Source organism: Pan troglodytes, chromosome 2 (genome assembly GCF_028858775.2).
Source record: "Pan troglodytes isolate AG18354 chromosome 2, NHGRI_mPanTro3-v2.0_pri, whole genome shotgun sequence".
NCBI classification, from domain to species: domain Eukaryota; kingdom Metazoa; phylum Chordata; class Mammalia; order Primates; family Hominidae; genus Pan; species Pan troglodytes.
This window is the reverse complement of record NC_086015.1, coordinates 108,820,018-108,844,844: the sequence shown is the minus strand read 5'-3', so window position 1 is coordinate 108,844,844 and position 24,827 is coordinate 108,820,018. Positions and strand designations below refer to the sequence as shown.

Below are 24,827 nucleotides of genomic sequence, written 5' to 3'. Positions count from 1 at the left end.
TGATTTTGATGCCATTCAACTAAAAGAAAAAAGCTGATTAGTGGTGACTAAGAATGCCACTTATTTGGATTTGGGCTGATCCACAGGTATGATTTCTTGCATATGAGGAATAGCTTAAAATTAAACAAGCAAACCTGCATTAAAGATAGCAAGGTCATTTGCCAGGGGCTGTAGTTTGAATAAAAACAATTTGACTTAGCTCATGAGGATGGCAATCAGCAGCAGCCTGATCTGAGACTGGCTCCCATTAACCACACTTGATTCTATGCTACACGGTGCACGTTGCTAAGTGATTCAACAGAGGGAAACAGAGGACTGATTGATGGGCTTAGTAACTCTTAAGTGACTGCAATATACACATGCAGAGAATGAAAGTCTCCCTGTCACAGCTGCTTTTTGCTTCACAGAAAGTGACCCAAAGTAAATTCATTGAAAACAAAACAAAACAAAACAAAAAAACAAACCAAAGCCCCTATATGTCTTTTGTAAACATTGTCTTTATCATAAGCTTTGCTGTTCATTTTACTGGATTTGGAGGGTCTCACGATTTCTAGCATAAAACACCATTTTCAAGAGTGTGTAACTTGTCTATGTAAATTCTCCCTGGCCCACAGCCTGGAATGCAAATTCTGTTTCTGAGAATCACTTTGTTTTCAACAACATCAAAAAGAGAAGGGAGTAGGGGGGTGTTGGCGGTAGGTGGGGTGTGAGTTTGTTTTCACAATAATAGAAATTCTCTGTATTCCAAATCAGCTGGTAAATTTTATTGAATTAGGCCAACTGAATTTTTTTCAGATTTCTGAAAAAATCAGATTTGGGCTGATTTACAGGTATGATTTCTTGCATATGAGGAATAGCTTAATTTTTTTTTTTTTACAAAAAATGTTTTGAAAACTGTCACAAATAATTCTTCCAAATGAAACAAACTGAATTTTCTCAACTCCCTTGTATATTACCATCTCAGTGTAGGAAAATTTTAACACCTTAAAAATGAAACCTGACAATGACAAATTAATACATACAACCATTAGAGTGCTGTGACTTAACCTCTGTAGCTACTGTGGTCCATTTTTGATGTCTGGTTATATTATGACATTATAACTATCACCAAAAAACTTTTTGATTACTCGCTTTAGAAAAGTGTCCTGAGCAGTGCACTATTCATCTTTCTAATAACATGAAAGTGAAATAGAAGAAAAGAAAAAAAATACATGGGCCACTGGCAAATGCAGGATGCAGACTATTTGGGATGTTTTATGGAAACAGGCATGACTGCAAACACTTGGTAGTTGGTTTGATTCATACAACGATCAAGAAGTGTGGATGGTTTCTGGAAAGTGCCTTCTAAGCTGAAAGGTAATCAACTGAAACATGTAATATGCTTTTACAAGGTTCTTCTAGGGAACAAAGGCTTCCTTTGATAGTATAAGCATGCTTTGAATCTGCATCATGAGCCCATAGGAGCTTTGAAGTCCGTATAAATACTTGAGGGACAGACCTACTTAGTTGCATAGGCTATTACAAGAGAAACAGGAAAAATCCATAGTTACTTGCTCTAGTTGGAAGGCCCTCTGGGTTTCCTTCTTCCCTATTTATTTTAATAATTTCTAAGCGCTGTCAAGTTATCAGAAAGCAGAGGGGAAAAAGTTGTAAAGCGAAACTTTCTTCCCTAATTAAAAAAGACTGAAAGACTGGCATTCTGAAACTTTTGAGACCTGTTTCGTTCCCTGTAGTGTCTAAAATATTGTGAAGTAATAGAGGTGGGACTTTTTATTTGAGTTTTAAAAGATGAAATACTTTAATTATAACTTCTCAAGTCATTCATTTGCACAGTTATTTGCACAGTAACATTAACTATATGCTATCATTAGGCAAAGTAATTTTGTCATAGTGACTATAATTATTCCGAGTTTCTTCTACAATTTTCTCTTCTTCCATCACTACCCTACTTTCTCCCCTTGGTGTAGCCCACATAAGCATTCAGGGTGTAGTGAGTTTTTTTAATTTTAGGACAATTTTCTAAAGGAAGTGAATACTTTTTGAAATCTAAATCAATAACCAATCAATAAAGGTCAGGATGGAAATGTATCTATATCTCTAATATATATAATATATAAAATGTTTGTATGTGGATATATATGGGATATTTATATCTGTGGATATATAAAAATGGAAAATTTATACCTCTGTTAAAATATAGTTTGAATTTGCTTATATTTTATTATTATGCAGCAAAATGGCAATTTCATTTTGTTCAGCCAAATACATGTATATGTATGCATGATATACATGATTACATATATATCATATATCTATGTATGTGTCACACAACACTTACTTGTACATGTCAGTAAAAATTAAGATCACCTGCTAGTTGTCAGTAGTAGTACTTCATAGCTCACGACATTTTTACATGACAAAGTAACAGAGAATATTATTTTAGTTCCTCACTGCAAATCTCCTATTTGAATTTCATACTCTTCGTTTTCTTTGCTGATGGTATATATGAGCAGAATGAAGATCTCTTTAAGTCCCCTTATATAGATACCTGCTATAGAGACACTACAGAGAGTTCAGTCTTCTTTCTAAAGAACATGGTCTGGTACTGGCCATCAATCCCACTTAGCAGTGACACTGATGCAGACTACTTACTGAACACCTTGACTATTGTAGGTGCCTCAAACACGTTGTCCTCAGTTACTAGCATGCACACAAATCTCTTTTCGTCACTGATCCTTGCATTACTGATAGACAACGTGTAGTTTTCTGAGAGGCTCAATCTGTCTTTGTATTCTGGTACATCGTCGTACTGCACACTTTTCTTTGTAGAGGATCTGAAGGCAATAAATACTGGGGAGCCATCGGGCTTTTCCTAAAAATTAAAATAATAATACATTTAAACACAAGCATATTCAGATGTTTTAGGATTACATTCAAAATAACATTTCCTTGGCCATATTCTACCAATATCTATATTTTTTGTCTACGAAGAATAATTTTTATACAAGTCTCACGTAAATATTTGATTACAGAAAATCCTTCATAAGAGAGAAGCCATAATGAGTAAAAATGAAAGGGTAGAGCTCTAGGAATCAGATTTTTTTTTCATTGAGAAGATAGAATTATTAACTGTTTTGAAACTTACATGGGCTGCATATGTTTAATATAAAATAAAACATAAATAAATGCAAACAAAGGTACAAAATGATGTTCAGATAACCATCACGGCAGGTATACACTTGAGCTGCAAATACTGGTTTGGATATTTTGGGCAATTATCTTTGGAATATTCTTTACTTTAATCCACCTATTTTAAATGTCCACACCTCTAACCAAAACTGATGTAGCTGACCTTTACACATAGAATAGTTTAACCAGTCTTGATGGAGAAACAGTATTTACCCTTGTAAAATAATTATGTCCATTAAGGAATGAGTCAGATTAACTAATACAACCCATAGTTTTGCTGAGTCATAACAATGAGCTCAAAAGTCTTTCATACAAAAACATCACCAAAATAAGATGTACTCTGCATACACAATTATGCCAAGAGCACTGAGACATATAACGCATTTGTTCCTCTGGTCCCACAAAAATTCTCTCACCTAATAAGCAATTTAATGTAAAATCAGGGGCAGTCCCTCCTTTATGTACCCTACAAGACCTTTGAGAAAATTAAATGTGATATATGTTATAGTCCATGACAAATTTTAGGATTCCATGGAGGATTCAGTTTTAAGAATTAATAATATCAATTACTAAGTTAATATTGGAGTCCAAAAGTTTTATTTGCTTAAATATCTGAATACATCAATAATATTCTTCTTAACTGTTTTAATCACAGGTTTACAATGCAAATCCTCTTCTTAAGTCATTCCTTCATTATGCAAAGTATGTTAGACCACTACCTTATTCATCCCCTTATTCAATAAATAATAGTTACTAATTTTTGAGCACTTAACTTTATGGCAGGTGTTTTCTTTGGGCTTTTTTTTTTTTTTTTTTTTTTCGAGACGGAGTCTCGCTCTGTCGCCCAGGCTGGAGTGCAGTGGCACAACTTCGGCTCACTGCAAGCTCCGCCTCCCGGGTTCACGCCATTCTTCCGCCTCAGGCTCCGGAGTAGCTGGGACTACAGGCACCCGCCACCGCACCCGGCTAATTTTTTTGTATTTTTAGTAGAGACGGGGTTTCACCCTGTTAGCCAGGATAGTCTCGATCTCCTGACCTCGTGATCCGCCCGCCTCGGCCTCCGAAAGTGCTGGGATTACAGGCGTGAGCCACCGTGCCCGGCCTTCTTTGGGCTTTCTATGCAGTAATTGGTTTAATATTCATAACAGCCTTATAAGTTAAACTTAAATATTAGCCTCATCTACAGACTAGACCATGGAGGTTGAGTTTGGTTAAATAACTTTCCAAGGTCTTGGCTGGGAAATCTTAGCAGAGTAAAAATTTGAGTTTAGAGCTTGGCCTCATTATGGTTACACTGTACCACTCTTGATAGCCTTCAATCCCTCTTCTGCACCAGGCACTATGGCAGATAATGGTGAGGAGGTGTCAGGAGTAGGGTTGGGAGGAGTGAATAGGGAGCTGTAATCTCCATTCATAGGGAGTTTACAATATGATCCAGGAGAAATCAGGCCATTTCTTCTCTATGTTTACTTCGGCTCATTTTTCCAAAACTTTCCTTTGTCTTTTAGGTGGTTACATTAAATTAGAGCATTGCAAATGCTCTATTTTAGCATTTCTGCAATCAAGATTGACTTTAGAGCATATATTGCCTCAAATGTATCTCAGTTTATTGCTGAAACCTTTTGCTTAACTAAAAATTTGAAAATTGCCATTATTGTTTGATTTCTGCAAATCAAGATAGACTTTAGAGCATATAGTGCCTCAAATATATCTCAGTTTATTGCTGAAGCCTTTTGCTTAACTAAAAATTTGAAAATTGCCATTATTGTTTGATTTCCAGTGCCACTGTGCCAGTTCAGTTTACTGAACTGTGCTACTCCCTGGGTTTACTAACTCCCACATTTTACTAACTGTGCTACTCCCTGGGTGAATGCTACTCCCTGGGTTATAGTTAGAATTTTCTATGATCAGAAAAGTTTGCCATCACCTGACTCCATTTGTTTTGGCAGCAAATTTGATTGAACAAGTGCATTATGTGGTAGTCTCCCAGGCACTTGGAATTTTAATGGCACTAATAGACTCTGTCCTCAGAGGCCTTAACTTCAAATTTCCACATTTATAGGAAACCAGAAATAGTTCAAAGTTACTTCGAGTGAACTGGATACTAAATAGAAGGAGGCTACAGAGAAATGCTGTGCTGCCTTACCACCTTCCTTTCCTTTCCTTTCATTTCCCACTCACATGAGCATAGTATGGTTAGGATTCTGCAGCATCACAGACACGAGTTCACTTTGTTGAATGATTACTACACGACAAGTACTAGGTAAGTATTTTGATATAAATTTCTTCGGGTACTCTGACAACAACACTATGAGGAAGATATTTTTATCTCATTTTATGGATGAAAAAATAGGGATTAATTCCTCTGCCCAGAATCTCACAGTGAGCACATTGTGGAACCTGTTGATTTCAGAACCTATATTTTAAAAGACTGTGTTAAACCACCCCTTGAGTGCAAGCTTAAGCACATTTCTTACAGTGTGTTCTGCAGAATGTTTGTTCTTGGAGATATCTGAGGAAAAAAGTTGTGTGGTCAAGTAAATCTAAGCAATGAATCAAACTACGATCCTCAGACAATTCTTAATGCATTTTACATATGAAAGACTCCGAGAAGTGATGCAATAAACTTTTTGTAAAGTATTTGACCATCAAATTCTTTTCCTTTGCAAATACCTTTTAACATTTCAAGGAGCTAGGGAAATTTTGATATTGTGTCCAGGGAAACATATCTACTTGAAGCTTGCAGACTGTCATGAGTCTCCTGTGTTCCAGCATTGGGAAATTGTACCACACAAACACTTTGCATTAATATTGATTAATTAAATTGAGACATTTTATTACTCAAAGTTACATAGCCATTCCACATCTCCCTACCAGGATCTCTACCCTCCATTTTCAGACCCACTTGTACCTTCATACCTGAGAAAATTTGATTTTACTATCTGCAAGAAATATGGGAAAAAATCAACACCGTTAAATATAAAAAAGACCTATAGCATCAACACATTTTTAAGGCTAAATGCCAGAATCAAGCTTGTAATACTGATGATTAATTCCGAAAGACTGTCTAAGGCTCTATATACTGATATATCTTGTCTTTGCAATAACCACATCAAGTAGAACATGAACAAATGAAGAAAGGTTGCCATCCTCCACTGAGGTCAGTCCTATAATCCACTGATTTTATTCTGGAACTCTGCCTTTTTCTTTGCCTCTAACACTTAAGGTGGAATCTTTCAGACTAATACATTCTAAGAACTATGTGTTTATTGGCTTTATTTTAAAATATCATTTGTTATGTAAGACAGGAATTATTTTTTGCCATATTCCACACAATTTTACCTTCCTACATTTGTACTACTCACAGTTTAATATTGCATTTAGGTTAATTTGAAATTCACAGTTACTCACAGAAAGAATTTTATTTAAAAGAACAAGGGCAATTAACCAAGTCCCAGGTAGGTCACACTTACATATTTCCATTTGCCAAACATGAGATTCTGAGGTACATCAAGTCGGCAAGGTATGATAATGGTATCTCCATATGCTGAATTTACAGTATACCATCCAAGGCCTTTGAGAAAAAAAAAAAAGAAGAGAGGAAGAGAGAGAGAACAAAATTTTAAATGTTTTCTTCAAATGACAAATAACTTTAAGATGCATGTCGATGAAGGTTGTCATCTGCTATAGTTTTATTTTAAATGGTATACAAAAGGTATGAGACTAGAATATATTTTCCATTTAAAAATTACCACCTTTCTATTTAGCTACTGAATGTTTGAATCCTTGACTATCACACAATCAAAATTTGTAGATCTCCAATTTTACTAGAGAACAGGTAAGTGGTATATTCCAAAGGAACATAGTGGAATCTGCAGATGAATTATCTTCTTTACTGTATTTCATAGAAATAATTTCCACCATATTTTATAGAAATGTGGGACTACACAAAGACTAACATGATTAAAATTCTCAAAACTAGCTTTAACTATATTTGTGTTTTTCATTTGAAAATATCAAATTTTTCTTCTGTAAAATTCAAAAAACTATTAAAAACTGAGAATTAATACACATAAGACCACAACTGAATTTTATTTATAAGGGGAAAGTGGCTTATTTTGTAGTAGTATAAATTAAAATACTAATTTAATTTTGTATAAAATATTAGCATAGTAAGAATTTATAGTATGAACATGCTTCATAAAGTGCTATTTACAAAGTGATTATGTGAATTTTTGGAAGACAATATAATTTAAACCACAATTTTGTACATACCGAAAACTGCCTCATCTTATTTAATTCTATATTAAGAAAAAATATAAACAATAAATAATTAAAATGTGGAAAGAAGCAATTTTTGCATATGAATGAAAAGCACTATTCAAATCTGGATATATTTATGAAGGTTAAAAAAACTCAGGCATTTAAATTGGTTATAGTACTTGGGAAACATTTCAATTTTTTAACCTTAGTTTATTTACAACAATCTTTAAAATTTAGAACTTACACAGCTGAATATCTATTAAGGTGTATCATAATCGGGTATAGAGTGTGAAGGGGCTACTTTAAACAGTAGAGAAAAAAAAAAAAAATCAAATGATATTTTGTCCACCAGGTGGTGCTAAAATGCAAAGCGACGGCAATCTGCAACACATAAATAAAACCACATAAATAAAAGTCCTGTTTCTTTCTGAAGAAACAAGACTGGGAGGATACCATCTTTCGATTGTTATCTATCAATCACCATGTATACCAAAATTTCATTTAAGGTTAAGAATTTTGCCCCAGTGAACAGAAACATAACAAAGAACACACACTTCATGTAAATATGCAACATAACAACTAGTTTTCAGCATTTTTAACATTGTTAAGACAGAATACCAAATATGCAAAGTGAGAATGCATTTTCATTTACTACTTGAGACATGAGGTTTACTTCAAATTGCTTATCATATGTTCAGTCTCATAATAAAAATTTATCTCTATAATTTTAAAATTGTTTTGTGTTCTCTATACTGCAATTATAATCCCTTTTAACATCAAACCAAGCATAAGACTGTAAATGAAGAAATTTTTTTATTCAACTTTGTTAAAATAAAAATAAAGGAGCTTTAGACATGTGGCTGCAGACATGCAGACTAATAACATTTAGGAAATTGCTTTATTGCACATGACATTACTTGTTCTCTGTGATATTTGGCTCCTAAATGTGGAATTTCTGCTGTGTGTATTAAGACTTGTTCATACACTTCACAGGTAGAGGTCTGCAAAGCCAAGGAAACCATTTTGTAATTTCATATTTTGTTTTTTCATCAGCTTATAACAAGGCACCTGAATATGTAATAATTTTGAGAGGATCCATCTCTATACCTTAATTTATGTCAGGGCATGCACCTGTAATTGTCTCCTATTATTTGAAATCATACCTTCCTTTGGCAACTAACAGTGTTTTCATGATTGGCCAAGGAGTGAAAACAGTTTACAGAGCTTAGGTACCAATGAAGTGAATCCTTTGCCAGGTAAAGGGAAATAAGAAAATTCCTTTTCCAAGAATTTAATGCTTTGCCCTTTCTCACAGACCATTTTTCTTTTCTCTTCTCTATAGAACTTTAATGTGCTACATATACATAATATTTTATAATGAGTCTTAAAGCTGTATGAATTTCAAATACATAGTGTATTGGCATGATGAAAGCACAATCAGAACAGGGAAGAGATCATGTATTTTTAAGCTTTGTATCTCCAGAAACAACGCCTAGCATCTAATGGGCACCTACTAAAATGACTCTGGAGTTCTTTCCATTGTGGTTATCAAATTAACATTTTGGAAAATCAGAGAGCAGTTGACAACACTGGAATTTTGAGAATTCTCATTTCTGCCACATACTCTAAAGCCATTCATATCTTATCTTGGATGTGTAGAGAACTTGGATTTTGATTTTGGGTGGCAAGCTCTGTCTTGAGGAGAAACAAACAGCAAACACATTTTATAGGAATTCACGGATGGAATGACAAGAGAGAACATTTTCCCTTCCCTTTAAAGAGAAATTAAAGATTGATTACTTGTGCTCCCTAATTTGCAAATGATATCATGAAATGTCCCTTTCTTCACTTGTGATGACCGTAAAGTAAAAGTTGTTTATTCAAGTATTGGAAATTCATGAATGGTGTCTTTTAATGACAGCTCCAAATCCAAATCCAAATCCTCAGCCAGGAAAGAACTTTGAAGAGCAGGACGAACACAAAGAAATAAGATACCACACTAGACAGAGGGCAGTAGGTAAAAAGCCAACAATTACAGACATAAGGCCTAGGGCAGAATGAGTGGCAGTAAGTTGGATGGCATGTTAGAAGCCATAATCGTGCTTATTTTAGAATCAATTTTCAAGTTTGCTATAATAATCAACTTCTCTCTTCTTGTAAGAGTATACTGACTCCCAAGTTCATCTGATAGAAGGACTGAAGGCTTGCATCTGTGGGAGAGCTAACATCTCGCGCCCCCTAGGGATAAAGTTGCTACAAAGACCATTGTGATTTGGTGATAAATTACGTCCTAATTTCTAGTGATATCTTAATCTTTGAGATGAAGTGTCAGTGAGACCCAAAGTACCTGTCAACTCGAATGATTCTGTTTACACTTTTCATAGAAGAAACAGCTTTTTATCTTTGAATTGCCAAGTCTAAAAATTGAGTTTAGCTTACTAGAATTCCCTTGCAATTTTCTCCCTGTAATATTTGTTAGTTAAATTATTCATGGTTTTGTAGCCTAGAGATTATCGGGCACTACTGGACATAGAGAATGCCTGTGACATCCTTCCTGAAAGAGGCTAAATGTCAAGTGTAAACCAATGTGGGAACGTATAAGTGTGTTCTGTATGTGTTATGACTGTGTGTATAAGCACAGGTCAAAAGAAACTTTAAATTGGACTAGAACCTTCTGTATTAAATGTGTTTATAAATTTAAGACATTTTATGACTTATTATTACTGTTGCTATTAAAATGTCTTAACATACAATAAGATATAAAATGTGTCATACTTGAGAAGCAGTGTGTAATTATTTAAGCATTTTTAAATAAAAGGTTATTAACCAAAGGTAAAGAACAATAGAATTACAAAGGTTACATAGAAGTATTAATGGAAATTCAATGCGGTGAGCACAGGAAAAGAAAAATCTCTTAAAGAAGTAATTCTGATATATAGAATCTCAGGCAAGTGACGATAAAATATAAGCTAGTTACAGTAATATGTTTTGTATAGAAAATGATTTAAAAGAGGCACTGAAAACAGACTCTGGTAATGTTTTGAAGTTAGGTAAACATTTTATTTCTAATTGAAATAATAAAAATGTAATTTTGGCCATTTTGGTGACAAATGCTTTTTTCCATAAAACTAACTGCCAAATTCAGAGGAATCATTCTCTTTGCATTCCTGACATATAGACATTTGAATTGGGGTAGATTAAAATTCAGAATCTGCTACCACATTTCAAGCAGAAGAACATCAAATAATACAGAAAATAGAATGAGAATTAGACAGTCTATTTTCACATGCTGTAATTTAGCCTGGTTAATTATTATTTATTGAACCAATACATTAATAGCATCATCATCCTTAAAAGCAGTTTTGAGCTCTAGCTCTGCTAAGTGTCATAAAAGGGTTAACTGCAATTACAATGGACTCAGAACTTACAAGAACTAAATGCCAGTTTCACAAAAATTTTACAGAGACTTATTTGAACAAATGAACTGTCCCTGAGGAGGCAGATAGAAATGAGAAGTTTATCCTTAGAAATTACTTCCATATTTTTTTACTAATTTTGACAGATAGACATGCTAATGCTCCTATTTGTTTCACTAATGAATTAGGATATGTACAACTCTAAAGAAAATGTAAATATTTTGTAACACTAGTTTATAGCGGTGTTTCTCAACCTGGTCACTATTGGACCAAATAAGTCTTTATCGTGAGAGTGCTGTGCTGTGTATATTACAGGATGTTTAGCAGTAGCCTTGCCTCTACCCATTAGATGACAGCACCACTCTTCCCCCCAGTTATGACAGCCAAAATGTCTCCAGGCATGACAAATATCCATTGGGAGGCAAAATTGCCCACCAAACCTTATGCAATTCAGAATCACTGGTTTAAACCTTCAGCCATTGGTTTCTCACATGTGATTAAACTGGGTTTCCAATAAAGGAATTTTCGGAAAAATAGAATCTTAGCATAGGACTAAATAATCACTGAACACGAGCTAAGGGATAGAGGCAGAATGATACATGATAGTATCTGGTTATTATCAAATTTTTTTGCCGCACAGAAACATATTAAACCACAATGAGGGATTAATTCCTGACTTCAGGAAGTGGATTCTCAATCTCTTTACAAAAATGACAAAGATATCTTGTTTTAGCAAGTCTATTTCCTGTATCACAACCAAGGACAAATTATGCATACTATATACATATATATATACTGTACTTTCTAAACCATACATTTCACATATATTGTATTTAATCTGATAAAATATCATAGTTCTACTGATAGAGTGAAAAAGGTATTTTTTTCAAACCTGAGATTTTGTGATTCAATCACATAGAGTTATCTTATCTCTCAGCTTCTCCCATACTTTATTGTATAAACAAGAGTTTAAGATTATCATCAAGGTCATGAGGTATATAAAGTAAGTTCTCTGTGTGTGCATTTGTGCATGTGTGTGTGTGAGATACAAAGGGCTATAACTGCCAAGTAATTTGGAAGGGATGCTGAGTTAGAGAAGTTACCTGATGAAATCTAATGTCATTTTGTGAAATAGAAAGAAGGGCTTTTTCTTGTTTCTTTTTCTTTGTTAATTTTCCTTCAACAAATGGGGGTAGTTAGAGGCCAATTTGGGTCTGCTGCATCTGAAGTAGGGATATGTTTATTCAAAATTCATTTTCTGCATTGCCTTTCTCAAGTGTTATACATTATAATGTAGATATAATTGAGTGAGGCCTACAAATAAGATAAATAGTAATTATTCCTTCCTCCTCCCCTCACCACTTGCCACTGTGGAATAATCTTCAGAGGGAAAATGCCCATGTTACTAAATTATAAACCACTAGTAGTACCCAGGATTATGTTTTAAGATAGGTACTCTTTATTTTACTTCCAAGTTTGATATAATTTAATGCTCTAAATATTTATCTTTTTATTAAACAATAAGCCAATATAATAATCCATATTATGTCATAGAAAAGAATTACACAAACAATAAAGTTTTAAAAATACACTATCGATATTTACATTGCTGTGCAGAAAATTACCTTCTTAATTTACCTTAGCCTGATAGTTTGTTATTCTACAAGCATGAAATGATCTATGGGGCTGGATACGTCACAGTTTTTCCCAATTAGTTTAGGCTTTACCCCATCTCTACCTAATTTTATGGTTCCTTGGCCCCATCTACTCTGTTCAGATTCCTATGTTTCCTTTAAGGCCTATCTCAAAAATCATTGAATCATTCAATCATGCATCAAGTATTTATTGGACACCTGCTACAGGGCAAGTTTTAGGCGTGCTTTGTGAAGAAAATGTATAAGTAAAATACAGAGGCCTTTTCCTTAAGAAACAAGATGAAATCAGTGTGAGGTTTTGGGTTGGTAAACCGAATGCTGTGGGACTGTATAGAAAGGAATCCCAGCAATGAGATTGAGGATATTGGTAAAAGCTTCTTGGAGGAAATTTCATTTGACCTCATCACTGAATTGAGGTTTCTATAGATGGGAAGATAGGAACTACCTCAATAGCACAGTGCATGAGAGGCACTGAGTGACGCTTGGTTTTCTCTCTTTGGGCAAACTCAATTTTTATTATAACAATTTCTACAGAGTAGATCTTTGATCTTCATAAGGAACATGTCCTAAGACTGGCAGTTTTCCCAAATTCATAAGCGCACATAAAATTTCTCTAATAAAATGCAATAAAATGTTAGATCTCTATTTTCTCTTTACTTTCAGCATCAACACTAGCATTTGGATTCCTTTTGGGGCCATTTTTAAATTATAAGCAAAAATCTTACTTAGAAATGATCAAAAAGCAACAGAATTGATTGAAGTTGTGAAACCTTATTTTTATTTTTCGAGTTGCCTCATGAAGTTTAAATCAGAATATATGCAGATTCTACTGCACTCATTAGCATTTCTTAACTTGAGATCCAGGAATGAACTTTAAGGCATCTACTATACTATTCTTTGAAATTTTAGGGAATACAGCTACAGGGTAGTGAGAGGGGAGCACTGTGGTGATTTGAGATTAGTGTTCCCCCAAAATTGTCCCCTCTTAAAATTGTCCCCCCAAAAGCTATTTTTGCTTTAAAAACATTTTAATGGAATATAATATAGATGGAAAAAAGTACACAGATCTAGACTTACATTTGAAATGTCACTAAAAGCACTGGGCTTTAGGGTTTCCTTGGCAATGATCCTCACATTCTTTTTTCGGAGCAGGAGACTGAGATTCCACATACTTGTCCACAATGAAACCCCTGTGTTACCAAGTCATCATTCCTAAATGATGAGTATTTTTGGCCAGGCTATGGGGTCTATGCCAACATGCTAAGGCACAGGCCCTTAAGTGGTGATGAACTTAAATAAAAAACATTTAAAAATACTTCATGCTCTGTATGCGTGGGAAGGGGGTGTTTTGGGGGGGATAGGCAGAAAGAATACAATGAACCAAAAAATCTAGATTTTGTGTGTAAAAAGAACAATTGTCTCTATTTTGTTTTAAAGTAGATTTTCAGAGTAAGGAGGACTAAACAGGAGAAATGTTTAAGTATGTTTTTCTTTATACTATATATTTTGCTCAAAAACATGTATGTAATTAATAATTTGTGTTAACTGAAGTTCCGAAAGTTGACTATTTCCTACTATTATACTTCTAATTAGGATTTGAGGCTGAGTCCTTAAGGTGCTCATATAAGTAGAGTCCTTCACTCAGATAATTAGTCAATACAATAAAAATAACTAGCAAAGTATGATTTTCCTTCTGCTCCCCTCTCCCCTGATTCATTTTCTCAATTTAATTCTTGCTAAAGAACTAAATTTTCTTCAATTTAGTCTAGATTCTGATCCTGTTGACTTCATTTGGGAACTAGCTTAACTGGAGATGTAGAAACTTATATTTGAAATATTAGTTATATTAATTCAGGCTAAGTAATGCAAAGGACAGATGAATATATTTAGATTCTATTGCTCTGTACATTTTCTGAGCATGAAAATCTAAGTTTAACTATTTCAGAGTATCAGTTCTACTTAAATGGAGAAAAATTACACTTTCCTGTGCATTTTACCACATAAGTTGTATTGAAATTATGAATACAATTCACCTATTTTAGCAAGAAGAAGAGTGTACTGCATTCGTAAAAACATTATCAACAGAAAGGCAGGCATAATGCTTCCCAAAGGATCTTAATTGAATCATCTGAAGTAATGGAAAATTTGGAGTTTAGAATGAAGTCTGTCTTCAGAAAGAACTCACAGTTATTGTGACATTATTAAATTTGTTTTCTGCAAATAGTTTAATGTCATGACAACAAAAAGATCTCTTGATTTGAGAAAATCAAAGCTATCTTTGATAACACTACCAAACTCCAAAACCAAAAGTTTCTAATGCTTTAATATCCCTCAAAATGCTTTAGAAAAAATATATCACAAAGACTTTTAGCCAATGAGATCATCATTGTTTTCACAGAAAGCGTCTGTTAATAATAGCTTACATGAACTGTATTGCTTTAGCTTTTAAAGTCATATTCAATAGTATTATAATTACAGACTTAGAAAATGCTGTGTTATAACTGAGGTAGTGAATTACCAGGGATAAAACAGTGGATTATTAGGGCTACTAAATGAGCAGAGTAGTAGATTTCTGCTTCTGAATTGGTTGAGTGATCTAGTCCAGTATGCTAGCTTCTGGTATATTCCACATTAAGTATCTAACCTCATATTGAAAAATGTTTATATCAGTTGAAATACCTTTTTGCTCTTTTCTTCACATGAATCACAATTAGCATTGCCTATGTCTCCTGAGGATATAGATTTGTACAATCTAACATGGTAAGTAGTAAAGGTTAAAAAGCTATTTAATAGGTTTTTCCACATATTTGGTGCAGCTTGCTGGCTGATTTCCAAGACTTAGATTTGTGTAAATTCCATGCTTTTAATTGACAGCTCCCTGGAGGGGTTGCAATATAAGTTAAGGTCATAGGAAGAATATTACGGCTTTCTATGGCATTTTGTCCTTTCTTTAAGAACTGAAGTCAGCTTACTATAAGATCTAGTTTTCTAGCTTTGAGGAGAAAGGAGAGATGGAATGTTTGTCCAAGATAAATTTTTGAAGGAGACTAAAAGCACAGGAAAGAGGAAATTAAAAATAAAACAAATAGTCACATACACTTGGGAAATCAGTATAATCTGCTATCTGAAGATAAAATCATCTTTCTGCCTTAAGAGATGGTGTGTCACCTCAAGGACTGAGTGAGAATGGAGAGTCACGCTCATTGTAGCTTGCCCACAATGGTAGCCCAGTGGGGTAACTCTGGAATGCATGAACTTAGAGAGTCATACTGACATCTATTAATATTTTAACAATAACTTTTCATGTGTTCCATTTTTCCTGACAGTCATTCTTCTTAATTGAAGAGTGGGAGGAAAGATGGGAAAAAGAACAAGATAATTTAGGAAGGCAATGAGTAGAGATGAGAAATATAGGAAGCTGTATTGAAAGGTAGTTTTATCATTTCTAAGGGTATGAAATCTGCATCTAAAGGTGCCTCCAGTTTTGAAATTTTCCAGTACTCCCAAAGATTTTAACTCTTTGAAAACTTCATTTTATATCCCAGAGGCCAAATGTAGTTTTTTAATGTCTTATATTTATTCTGCAATTTAGGAAATGGTTAAATGCACCCCCCCAGAAGAATTTTTGGAAGACTAGCTATCACAAACAAGGTGGTAAAACATAAACAAAAACACTGGATAAGGAAAACAAGTTCTTACAGCAGGTCAATGGCACCTGCAGACTGATTACACAGGAACTCAAACATGAGGACAGTGTTACTAAACCCTGACATGAACCCCTCTTCTGAGAATGTGCCTGCTCTCAGATGGTTTCCCGCACTTGGTAATATTTGCATTCCGTCTCACTTGTCTCTGCTTCTCCTCTTCACATCCTTAGTTAAACATTATTAAATAAGTGGTTCATCACTTTTGTTTATTACTTAGGGAAAAAAGTCTCTGTGAAGTCGAGTGGACGTGAAAATGTTCCTCATAGATCTCCAACTGCTGGGAACATAACTTACCCAACTGCCACATTCTGTCTATTACCAGATTTGTGCTAAGGTTACACTTTTACCAGCTGTTCCCAGCTAATAATTGAATGCAACAAGTATACTAAGACAGGCAAGTTTCTTGGTTACAAGAGACTCCTATGAGGGCTGATTATAGCTCACGGATACCCCGATTCCCTGATGAACCTTCCTTAGACTGCATGACAGTCTAGAACGCTTCCACCCAACCTTCATATCCTCTCCCTTTCACTTGGGACCATCTTTACTCTGCGGTATGCTTATTCTCCACACCGACCATCCCCCATCTTCTTCCTCATTTTTTCTCGCATAGGTGTTTTTCCTAATACATTCTTTGTATGTTAAATCCATTTTGACATCTGCTTTTCAGAGGATCCTAACATCTGGAGGAAATTAGGCATATCATAACCATATTGACCCACTGACATTAGTAGACTATGAAATTCCAGAAAATAAAGATTTCAGTACTGATGTGATGAAAAAAATCCCACCTCAATTTAGTAAGGGGTTAGTTAAATTGAAAATAAAAAATATACAAAAAATGAGTTTAACATTGATTGAAGACTTAAATGTAAGACAAACCTTAAAGCTTTTAGAAGAATGCATAGGGGAAAAGCTATTTGACATTGGACTTGGCAATAATTTTTTTGGATAAGACACCAAAAGCACAGGCAACAAAATTAAAATACGCAGGTAGGACTATATTAAACTAAAAAGCTTCTACACAGCAGAGGAAACAACCAGCAAAATAAAAAGTCAGCCTATGAATAGGGAGAAAATATTTGCAAACCATATACCTGATAAAGGGTTGATATCCAAAATATGGAAGGAATTCATAAAACTTAGTAGTAAACAAAACAAAACCCACAGAGAAGCAGATAAAAAAACAGGCACATGACTTGAATAGGCATTTTTCCAAAGAAGACATATAATTAGCCAATAGGTATATGAAAAGGTGCTCAACATCACTCATCATTAGGGAAATTAAATCAAAATCACAATGACATATCATCTCATGCCTGTTAAGATGGTTCTTATTGCAAAAACAAGAGATACCAAGTATTGGTGAGGGGGTAGAGAAAAGGAAATCCTTGTACGCTCTTGGTGGCAATGTAAATTGGTACAGCAGTTATGAAAAACTGTGTGAAGATTCCTCAAAAAGTTAAAATAGAACTACCAGATAATCCAGCAATCCCACTTCTGGGTATATGCCTAAAAGAAAGGAATCAATACTGAGATGCCTGTACTCCCCTGTTCACTGCAGCATTATTCACAATAGCCAAGATGTGGACACAACCAAAGTGTCTATTTATGGATGAAAGGATAAATAAATTGTCTATATAGATACAAACACAATAAAATATTACTCAGCCTCAACAAAGGAGACCCTGCCATTTGTGACAACACAGAGGAACCTGGAGAACATTATGCTAATTGAAATAAGCCAAAGAAAGACAAATGCTATATAATCACACTTATATGTGGAATCTAGAAAAGGCAAATACACAGAAACAGAGAGTGGATGGTGATTACCAGGGGTGGGAAGATGTCAGAAGTGGGGAGATGTTGGTCAAAGGCTACAAAGTTACAATTGTATAGGACACACAAGTCTAGAAATGTAAAGTACAGCATGATGACTGTGGTTAATAATAGTGTACTGTATACTAGAAATTTTCTAAAAGAGTGGATTTCAGGTACTCTCATCACACACAAAAAATGATAACTATGTGAGGAGAGTGATATGTTGATTTGCTTAACTGTAGTCATCATTTCACAAGGCATATGTATATCAAAACCTCATGTTGTATAGATTAAATATATACAATAAAAGATTAAATAGACCTAGAAATACATTAAAGCAATTGGTAATGATACTGAATGTTTTCATGGTGTTTTATAGTTTGCAACATTCTTTTATACACATTGTACATTTTTGCATTTGGGCTTCACAAAAGTCCTGTATGATAAGCAAAGAAATCTGTATGATGAACAAATATTATTATCCTTCATTTTACCAATAAGAAACTGTTCTCCCTGCAAAGTCAAGAGAATAAGCCAATATCACGAGGCCAGTATGTGATGGAGATAGAGCTCAAAATGAATTCTCAGCTCAAGTCCAATTCTCATCACTATTAGATATATAAAAAATGATTCCATGTCCTTATTTCATTTTATATTGTGGATAATTCAAGAATATTGTTTTGGAAAGTATTAAAATGCTTTTCATATTTAGACAAATATTTTAAAAAACATATAGGTTAGAAGGACTAGAAAGAAAATGAACTAACACATTTTATCACTTCTTTCTCAATGGGATGCTATGTAGCAATTTGGCACTTGCTCCCAGGAAATACAAGTCCTGTCCATGGCAGCTGTTCTAATTTTCAAAATAAAATAGAAAATCATGAATATTCAAGAAGATAGGCATCTTTCAGATCAGGAACCAGAAGTCTAATGAGGCTTTTTAATGTAGGTGGGGCACTCAGGTTACAGGCAGAGGAGCCCTATATGCATTTCTAACACCAAAAACAGCAGGGGTAGCACAGTAGACCTCCAATAAAAACGTACTGAATGACTAAAATGGCAAGGTTGAGATTAAAGTCTTTCTAACTTAAAGACCTGTGTCTTTCCTCTCTGTCAAAAACACTTTTCACAATTAACGACTTTTCAAATGAGTTGCAAATTTATGTCCACACAAAAACCTGAACAAGAATGTTTATACAAGCTTTACTTATAACTTCTAAAACTTGGACAAGATGTGCTTCAATAGATGAATGAAAACATTGTGGTAATCCAGACAATGAAATATTATTTAGCAATAAAAAGAAATGAGCCAGCAAGCCATGAAAAATCACGAAGGAACCTGAAATGCATACTGCGAAGTAAAAGAAGCCAGTCTGAAAAGGCTAAATACTGTATGATTCCAACTATATGCCATTCTGGAAAAGGCAAAACTATGGAGATAGTAAAGAGACCAGTGGTTGCCAGGGTCTCAAGGGAGGGAGGAAAGAATGAATAGACGGAGAACAGGACATTTTTAGGGCAGTGAAATTATTCTGATATGATAATGAGTAAACATTATTAAGTGTTTGTCGAAACCCATAAAATGTACAACACAACAGGAAAATCTAATGTAAGCTAGGGACTATAGTTAATAATAATGTATCAACATCGGCTCACCAATCGCAACAAATGTACCACACTAATGCAAAGATGTTAATAATAGGGGAAACTAGGGGCAAGGGGGTGGGGAGGAAGGGAATTGGGGGCCTATATAGGAGCTCTTTACTTTCCACTCAAATTTTTCCATAAACTAAGAACAGATAAAAATAGTCTATTAATTAAAAACAAGTGATACACACAATTTCTTCAGCCTATGCAATATATTCTACATTTAGACAGTCTCATCTAAATTCCACTGGTATAGGGAGAGGGAAGGACACAAACATCTTCAAGGGCAAAGCTTTGGCATCCATTAGCAGAGGTGACTCCAGTCTAGGCAGCTGAATCCCCAGGCAGATTTCAGCAGGTGCTGACTTTCCAACAGCACCAAAACCTCTGATGAACAAGAGTGTCTTGAGTAGAGGCTTAGCAATTGCTGTTTTATGATTATGTTTTTCACATATTCCCAATCCCACTGAGGTGCTAATACATTTGGTTCATCTTTCCATTTTAAAAGAGACAACGGCTTTGATAATTTGTTCATGGTTACTGCTTAGGGAGATAATGACACTCAAAATTCCCCTAACTGAATATTATAATATTACGTCTTTGGCTGTGCTATTTTTAACAGCTTTTAAAGACAATAGTGTCATTTGGGTTTAAAAAAAAGTTCACTGTTCCTACTCATTAAAGGAATACTAGGTTATAAAGACGAGTTGTAAGAGTCCTAGCAGGGCTTCAGATTATATCATGTATTTAGTTTATGAATCTCATTTTGTTATGAATCTATAACTGAAACAACTCCCAATGCTTCCCCCAGGAAGTAATTAATTGGAAACCAAACAAACAAACCACATGGAAAAGACTGAAATACTTTGTGTTACTGTCTGAAAATCCAATGGTAATTTTCAAGTTCATTCCCACCTGAGTCCTACAAAAATATGCTATAAGTGTGTGTTCTTCAGCTACAATTCTACCTCTCTGTGTATTTACAACAGGTAATAAGAACGCCACCCCTGGAATCAATTTAAAACATTTTCTTTATGTTTTGTGAATTGCAGGAAGCCTCAACATGCAAATATAACTATTAGTACATGTTTAATTAACAGGCATATATTACATACTTCTTAGGTAAAGAGTATCATTTTAGAGAGTTTGTTATGTAGAAATCCATAAATTTGTGTTTCTAATTTTAAAAACAGGGAGCTGTTCAACAAAGAAAATTTCCAATACAAAATCTTATTTAACAGTCACCAAGGTAAACACATAAGATCAATAAAAATCGCTGATCATACTTCAACACAATTATACTTCAGAAAGATAAAGTTATGGAAATTTTCTATTTGTTCTAAAGCCTTTGTAGCTATGAGAATATTTATAATGATTTATGTGGGAAAGCCAATAAAATCTTTTGAAAATGAAAAAAAATAAATATATCTGAAGAATAGTGTAGGTTAAATCTTTATCTAATATTGTTGATATAATCCAAAGACTGTAAAAGATATATGCTAAACATCTGATTAGAATTTAATAAGTTATTTATTACTGATCTGTGCCAAACAGTCCTCAATATTTTCTCTAAGAATGTTTTTCTGTGAAAATATTTTTATTTTTAAAAATAAAATTTCCTTAATCTAAAAGGCTCTGATTCGTATTAATTCAGATAAATTGGACATAAAGCTATTGATTGGCTAAAATGTCCAGATACTATACTCCTGCTGGGCGTATGATATGGTTTGGATTTGTGTTCCTGCACAAATCTCATGTCTAATTATAATCCCCAATGCTGGAAGAGGGGCCTGGTAGGAGGTGACTGGATTATGGGGGTGGATTTCCCCCTTGTTGTTCTCAAGATAGTGCCCTCTCATAAGAGCTGGTGGTTTAAAAGCCTGTGGCAGCTTCCTCATCACTCTCTTCCTCCTTCTCTGGCCATGTAAGATGTCCCTGCTTCCTCTTCACCTTCCGCCATGATTGCAAGTTTCCTGAGGCCTCCTCAGCTGTGTTCCCTGTACAGCTGGTGGAACTGAGTCAATTAAACCTCTTTTCTTTATAAATTACTCAGTCTCGGGTAGTTCTTTATAGCAATGAGAGGACGGTCTAATACAACATATACATATAAATAAGCTACCTCTTCCAAGGAGATAAAAATCTAGAAGACAGAAATGAAACATAATTAGCAGCAGAGCGTAGCAATTAAGGCATTGTTTCTGGCCTCAGACCTGGTACGGATGAATCCAGCTCTGCTACTAATAAGCTAGGTGACTTCTAGTGAGTTACTTAGCCAATATGCACTAATGTTTCCCAACTGTAAAATTGAGGACAATGATAGTGATATGGAAGGGAAGTGCTGGGAAGGGAAGAGCGTGGTCCCTTTAAATGATACAGAAGGGGGAAGGGAAGAGCTGGGTAGAGGGGGACGTGGTCCCTGGCTAGGGCTCCACCCCCAGGCCTGTGTCCCCAGACCTAGGTGAAGACAGGCATTTTTGTTTTCCTGCCCAAATGTTGCATTTCCCAAGACCACCCTGGCCTGCCATGCCCCCATCCTGGGCCTACAAAAACCCTGAGACCCTAGCAGGCAGAGACACACAGGTGGTCGTCTGGAGGAGCAGCACATCGGCGGGGGGGGGAAGGTGGGGGGAACACACGAGCAGCTGGACGTTAAGAGGTATGTATTGACAGGCACCAGCAGGCCGGCAGGCCGTGGACTTGCAGAAACAGCAAGACGCGGAGTTGGCGGGGGCAGCTGAAGGAGAGGCTAGGCCGCTGAGTGGCCAGACTCCAGGAGAAAACCTTCCCACTTCATCCTCCTTCTGGCTTCCCCCATCTGCTGAGAGCTACCTCCACTAAATAAAAGCTTGCACTCATTCTCCAAGCCCATACGTGATCCGATTCTTACGGTACACCAAGGCAAGAACCCGAGATACAGAAAGCCCTCTGTCCTTGTGACAAGGTAGAAGGTCTAAGTAAGCTGGTTAACACAAGCCGCCTATAGACGGCAAAACTAAAAGAGCACAAGACACTGCGATGTCGGAGCTCCATAACCTGCCCGTCTGTGTGCTCCCTAGAGGTTTGAGCAGTGGGGCACTGAAGAAGCGAGCCACTCCCCCTGTCGCATGCCCTGTGAGGGGGACAAGGGAACTTTTCCCCTTTCAATAGTATCATGCTCATAGTGTTATCATGAATATACTAAATTAATAAGTATAAGTTGCTTTAAAAAAGTGCTTTTCATACAATGAGTGCTGAAAGTTATTATGTCTCTTTGGCTTTTATTTATTGGAATAATGGAGATTATATGCCAAATGTTGCAGGAGCAGAGGAGGGATTGATGAATAGGCTGGAGAAGGCTTTGCCTGGAATGGACGTTTATACTGAATCATCACAGATAAGAATTTCTTCAAGTGGAAAGAAGGATGAAGGAAATTCCTTGCAAGAGAAAGGCTGGAGCAAGGGTATAATCATGTTCGGCCAGTGTGGCTGAGGTTTAGGGGCTGTAGGAGGTGGTGGAAGGAAAGGCACCTGGGAAAGAAGCAATGGGGGTGATACTTTGAAAGCCTTAAATAATAGCTTAAAGAATTTGGACTTTATTCTGTAAAGAATGTGGAGTCAACAAAAGGATTTTTGGTTCATTTTAAGGATGGCAGTGAAGTGGTCAGATTTTTGCTATTGAAAATTATCTATGGCAGCAGTATGAAGGCAAACTAGCTGGAGAAGGGACTCGGGGAAGGTAATCGTGTTAAAGTGTTTAGGTTATGTACTCATAGTGAAATAGGGCAGTGGGAATGAAAAAGAGGCACAGTGAAAAGGAGACAGGAGACATTTCTAAAGTAGAATCGATATGAGCCTCAGTCAGTTTGCTGCATTTTTCAACTACAAAGTTCACATTTCCCAACATAACTAAGTACACAGCTCACATGAAAAACAGCTAATACCAAGTCTCTGTAGAAGCATATCATACACTATGTGTGAAATCACACACTCACTAGGCAAATAGGAAAGCTGTCTTTTTGTGTTAGCTCTTTGGAAAAGCTTGAGACTAAATAAGTAGAAGAGTCCAAAGCAAATATTAACTCTGGTGGTGTTAGGTGCTTGGATTTCTAAACGCAAATTGTTAATGCAAAATGCATTTTGGCTTTAACACACACGAGCCCTTCTTGCCACACACTATAAACTACAGAAAGAGAAAAACCCAAAGCTGGAACTTAAACTCTCCTAAAGAAATACTGTTGTTTGTTTTCTTAAGCTTTGTGCTTACCAATTTGAGATTGGAAAAAGTAAATGCAAAAATAAAATGTTAATAACAAGTTCTGTAATACTGTGCTTTTTAATCAGTACTAATTTTTCTTTTTAAGAGAAGTTTCTGAATTTATCTGGGAATCCAGAAGTCTTTCTGGAAACACTTATGAGTAGATCAAGGACCTCATGTAAAGCTCTGATACAAAGTACAAAGCCAATTCTAGGTGATAGTGTGACCAAAGATAGTTGCCAAAGACTATGGCTGTTACTTTTGGTTACTAGTGAATTTCAGTTTTGACTTGACATACAATGCTTTCCCTCCACAGGGAGGCAGTGGAAAATATCATTTATATGTCGTTCAAATATCTCTTTCAAAAGTTATTGGTAACTGAGAGATAGCAGTCTCTGATGTTCCTGTCTTTCTTTCGCAGCTGTACAAAAGGGTAATTGAGCAAACTGTGCCCTGGTCTGCTGGGAAGTCAATCCATCCGACTAACCTGCAGCTGCCTGGCTGATGGCCTTTCTCCTATTCACCATTCATTTGCTTTTCTGTACTCTCCTCAAATGCCCTGGCTCTGGAAAATCATTTCCAAAAGCATGGCCTCAAGCCCTGAAGAACATGGACTCTGATAACCACCCAGGTCTTCATTCTTACAATGCTGTCTGCCACTAATGTTAGGTAGTAGATGATAAGATTTTTTAAAAAAAATTCTACATAAAATATCTGTTTTATAACTCATACTTGAAAGAACACTAGTGTAAAGAGACTAGAGAAAACAAGTTTCTTGTTTCATCTTAACCTCATTGTGACCTTGCTTTCTTGGGCTTCAGTTTATTTATGCATAATATGATATAAGACAAGGCTTAAATATTCTAGGATTCAGATTCTCCAATATGAGTAA

General features: G+C 35.4%; 1 protein-coding gene across 4 annotated transcripts in view; it reads right to left on the bottom strand.

Moving 5' to 3' along the window:
- ALCAM (activated leukocyte cell adhesion molecule) overlaps positions 1-24,827 on the bottom strand; it is a 209,605-nt gene that overhangs the window by 49,505 nt on the left and 135,273 nt on the right. For all 4 annotated transcript variants that reach the window (XR_010155670.1, XR_010155671.1, XM_054680840.2 and 1 more), the window contains exons 2-3: positions 6,663-6,763; positions 2,653-2,872 (exon numbers count right to left, since the gene is read on the bottom strand). Coding sequence is in view for 2 of the 4 variants with exons in the window: in XM_054680840.2 (XP_054536815.1) it covers positions 2,653-2,872; positions 6,663-6,763 (321 nt within the window). In the remaining 2 variants the exon portion in view is untranslated. The remainder of the gene's footprint in view (positions 1-2,652; positions 2,873-6,662; positions 6,764-24,827) is intronic.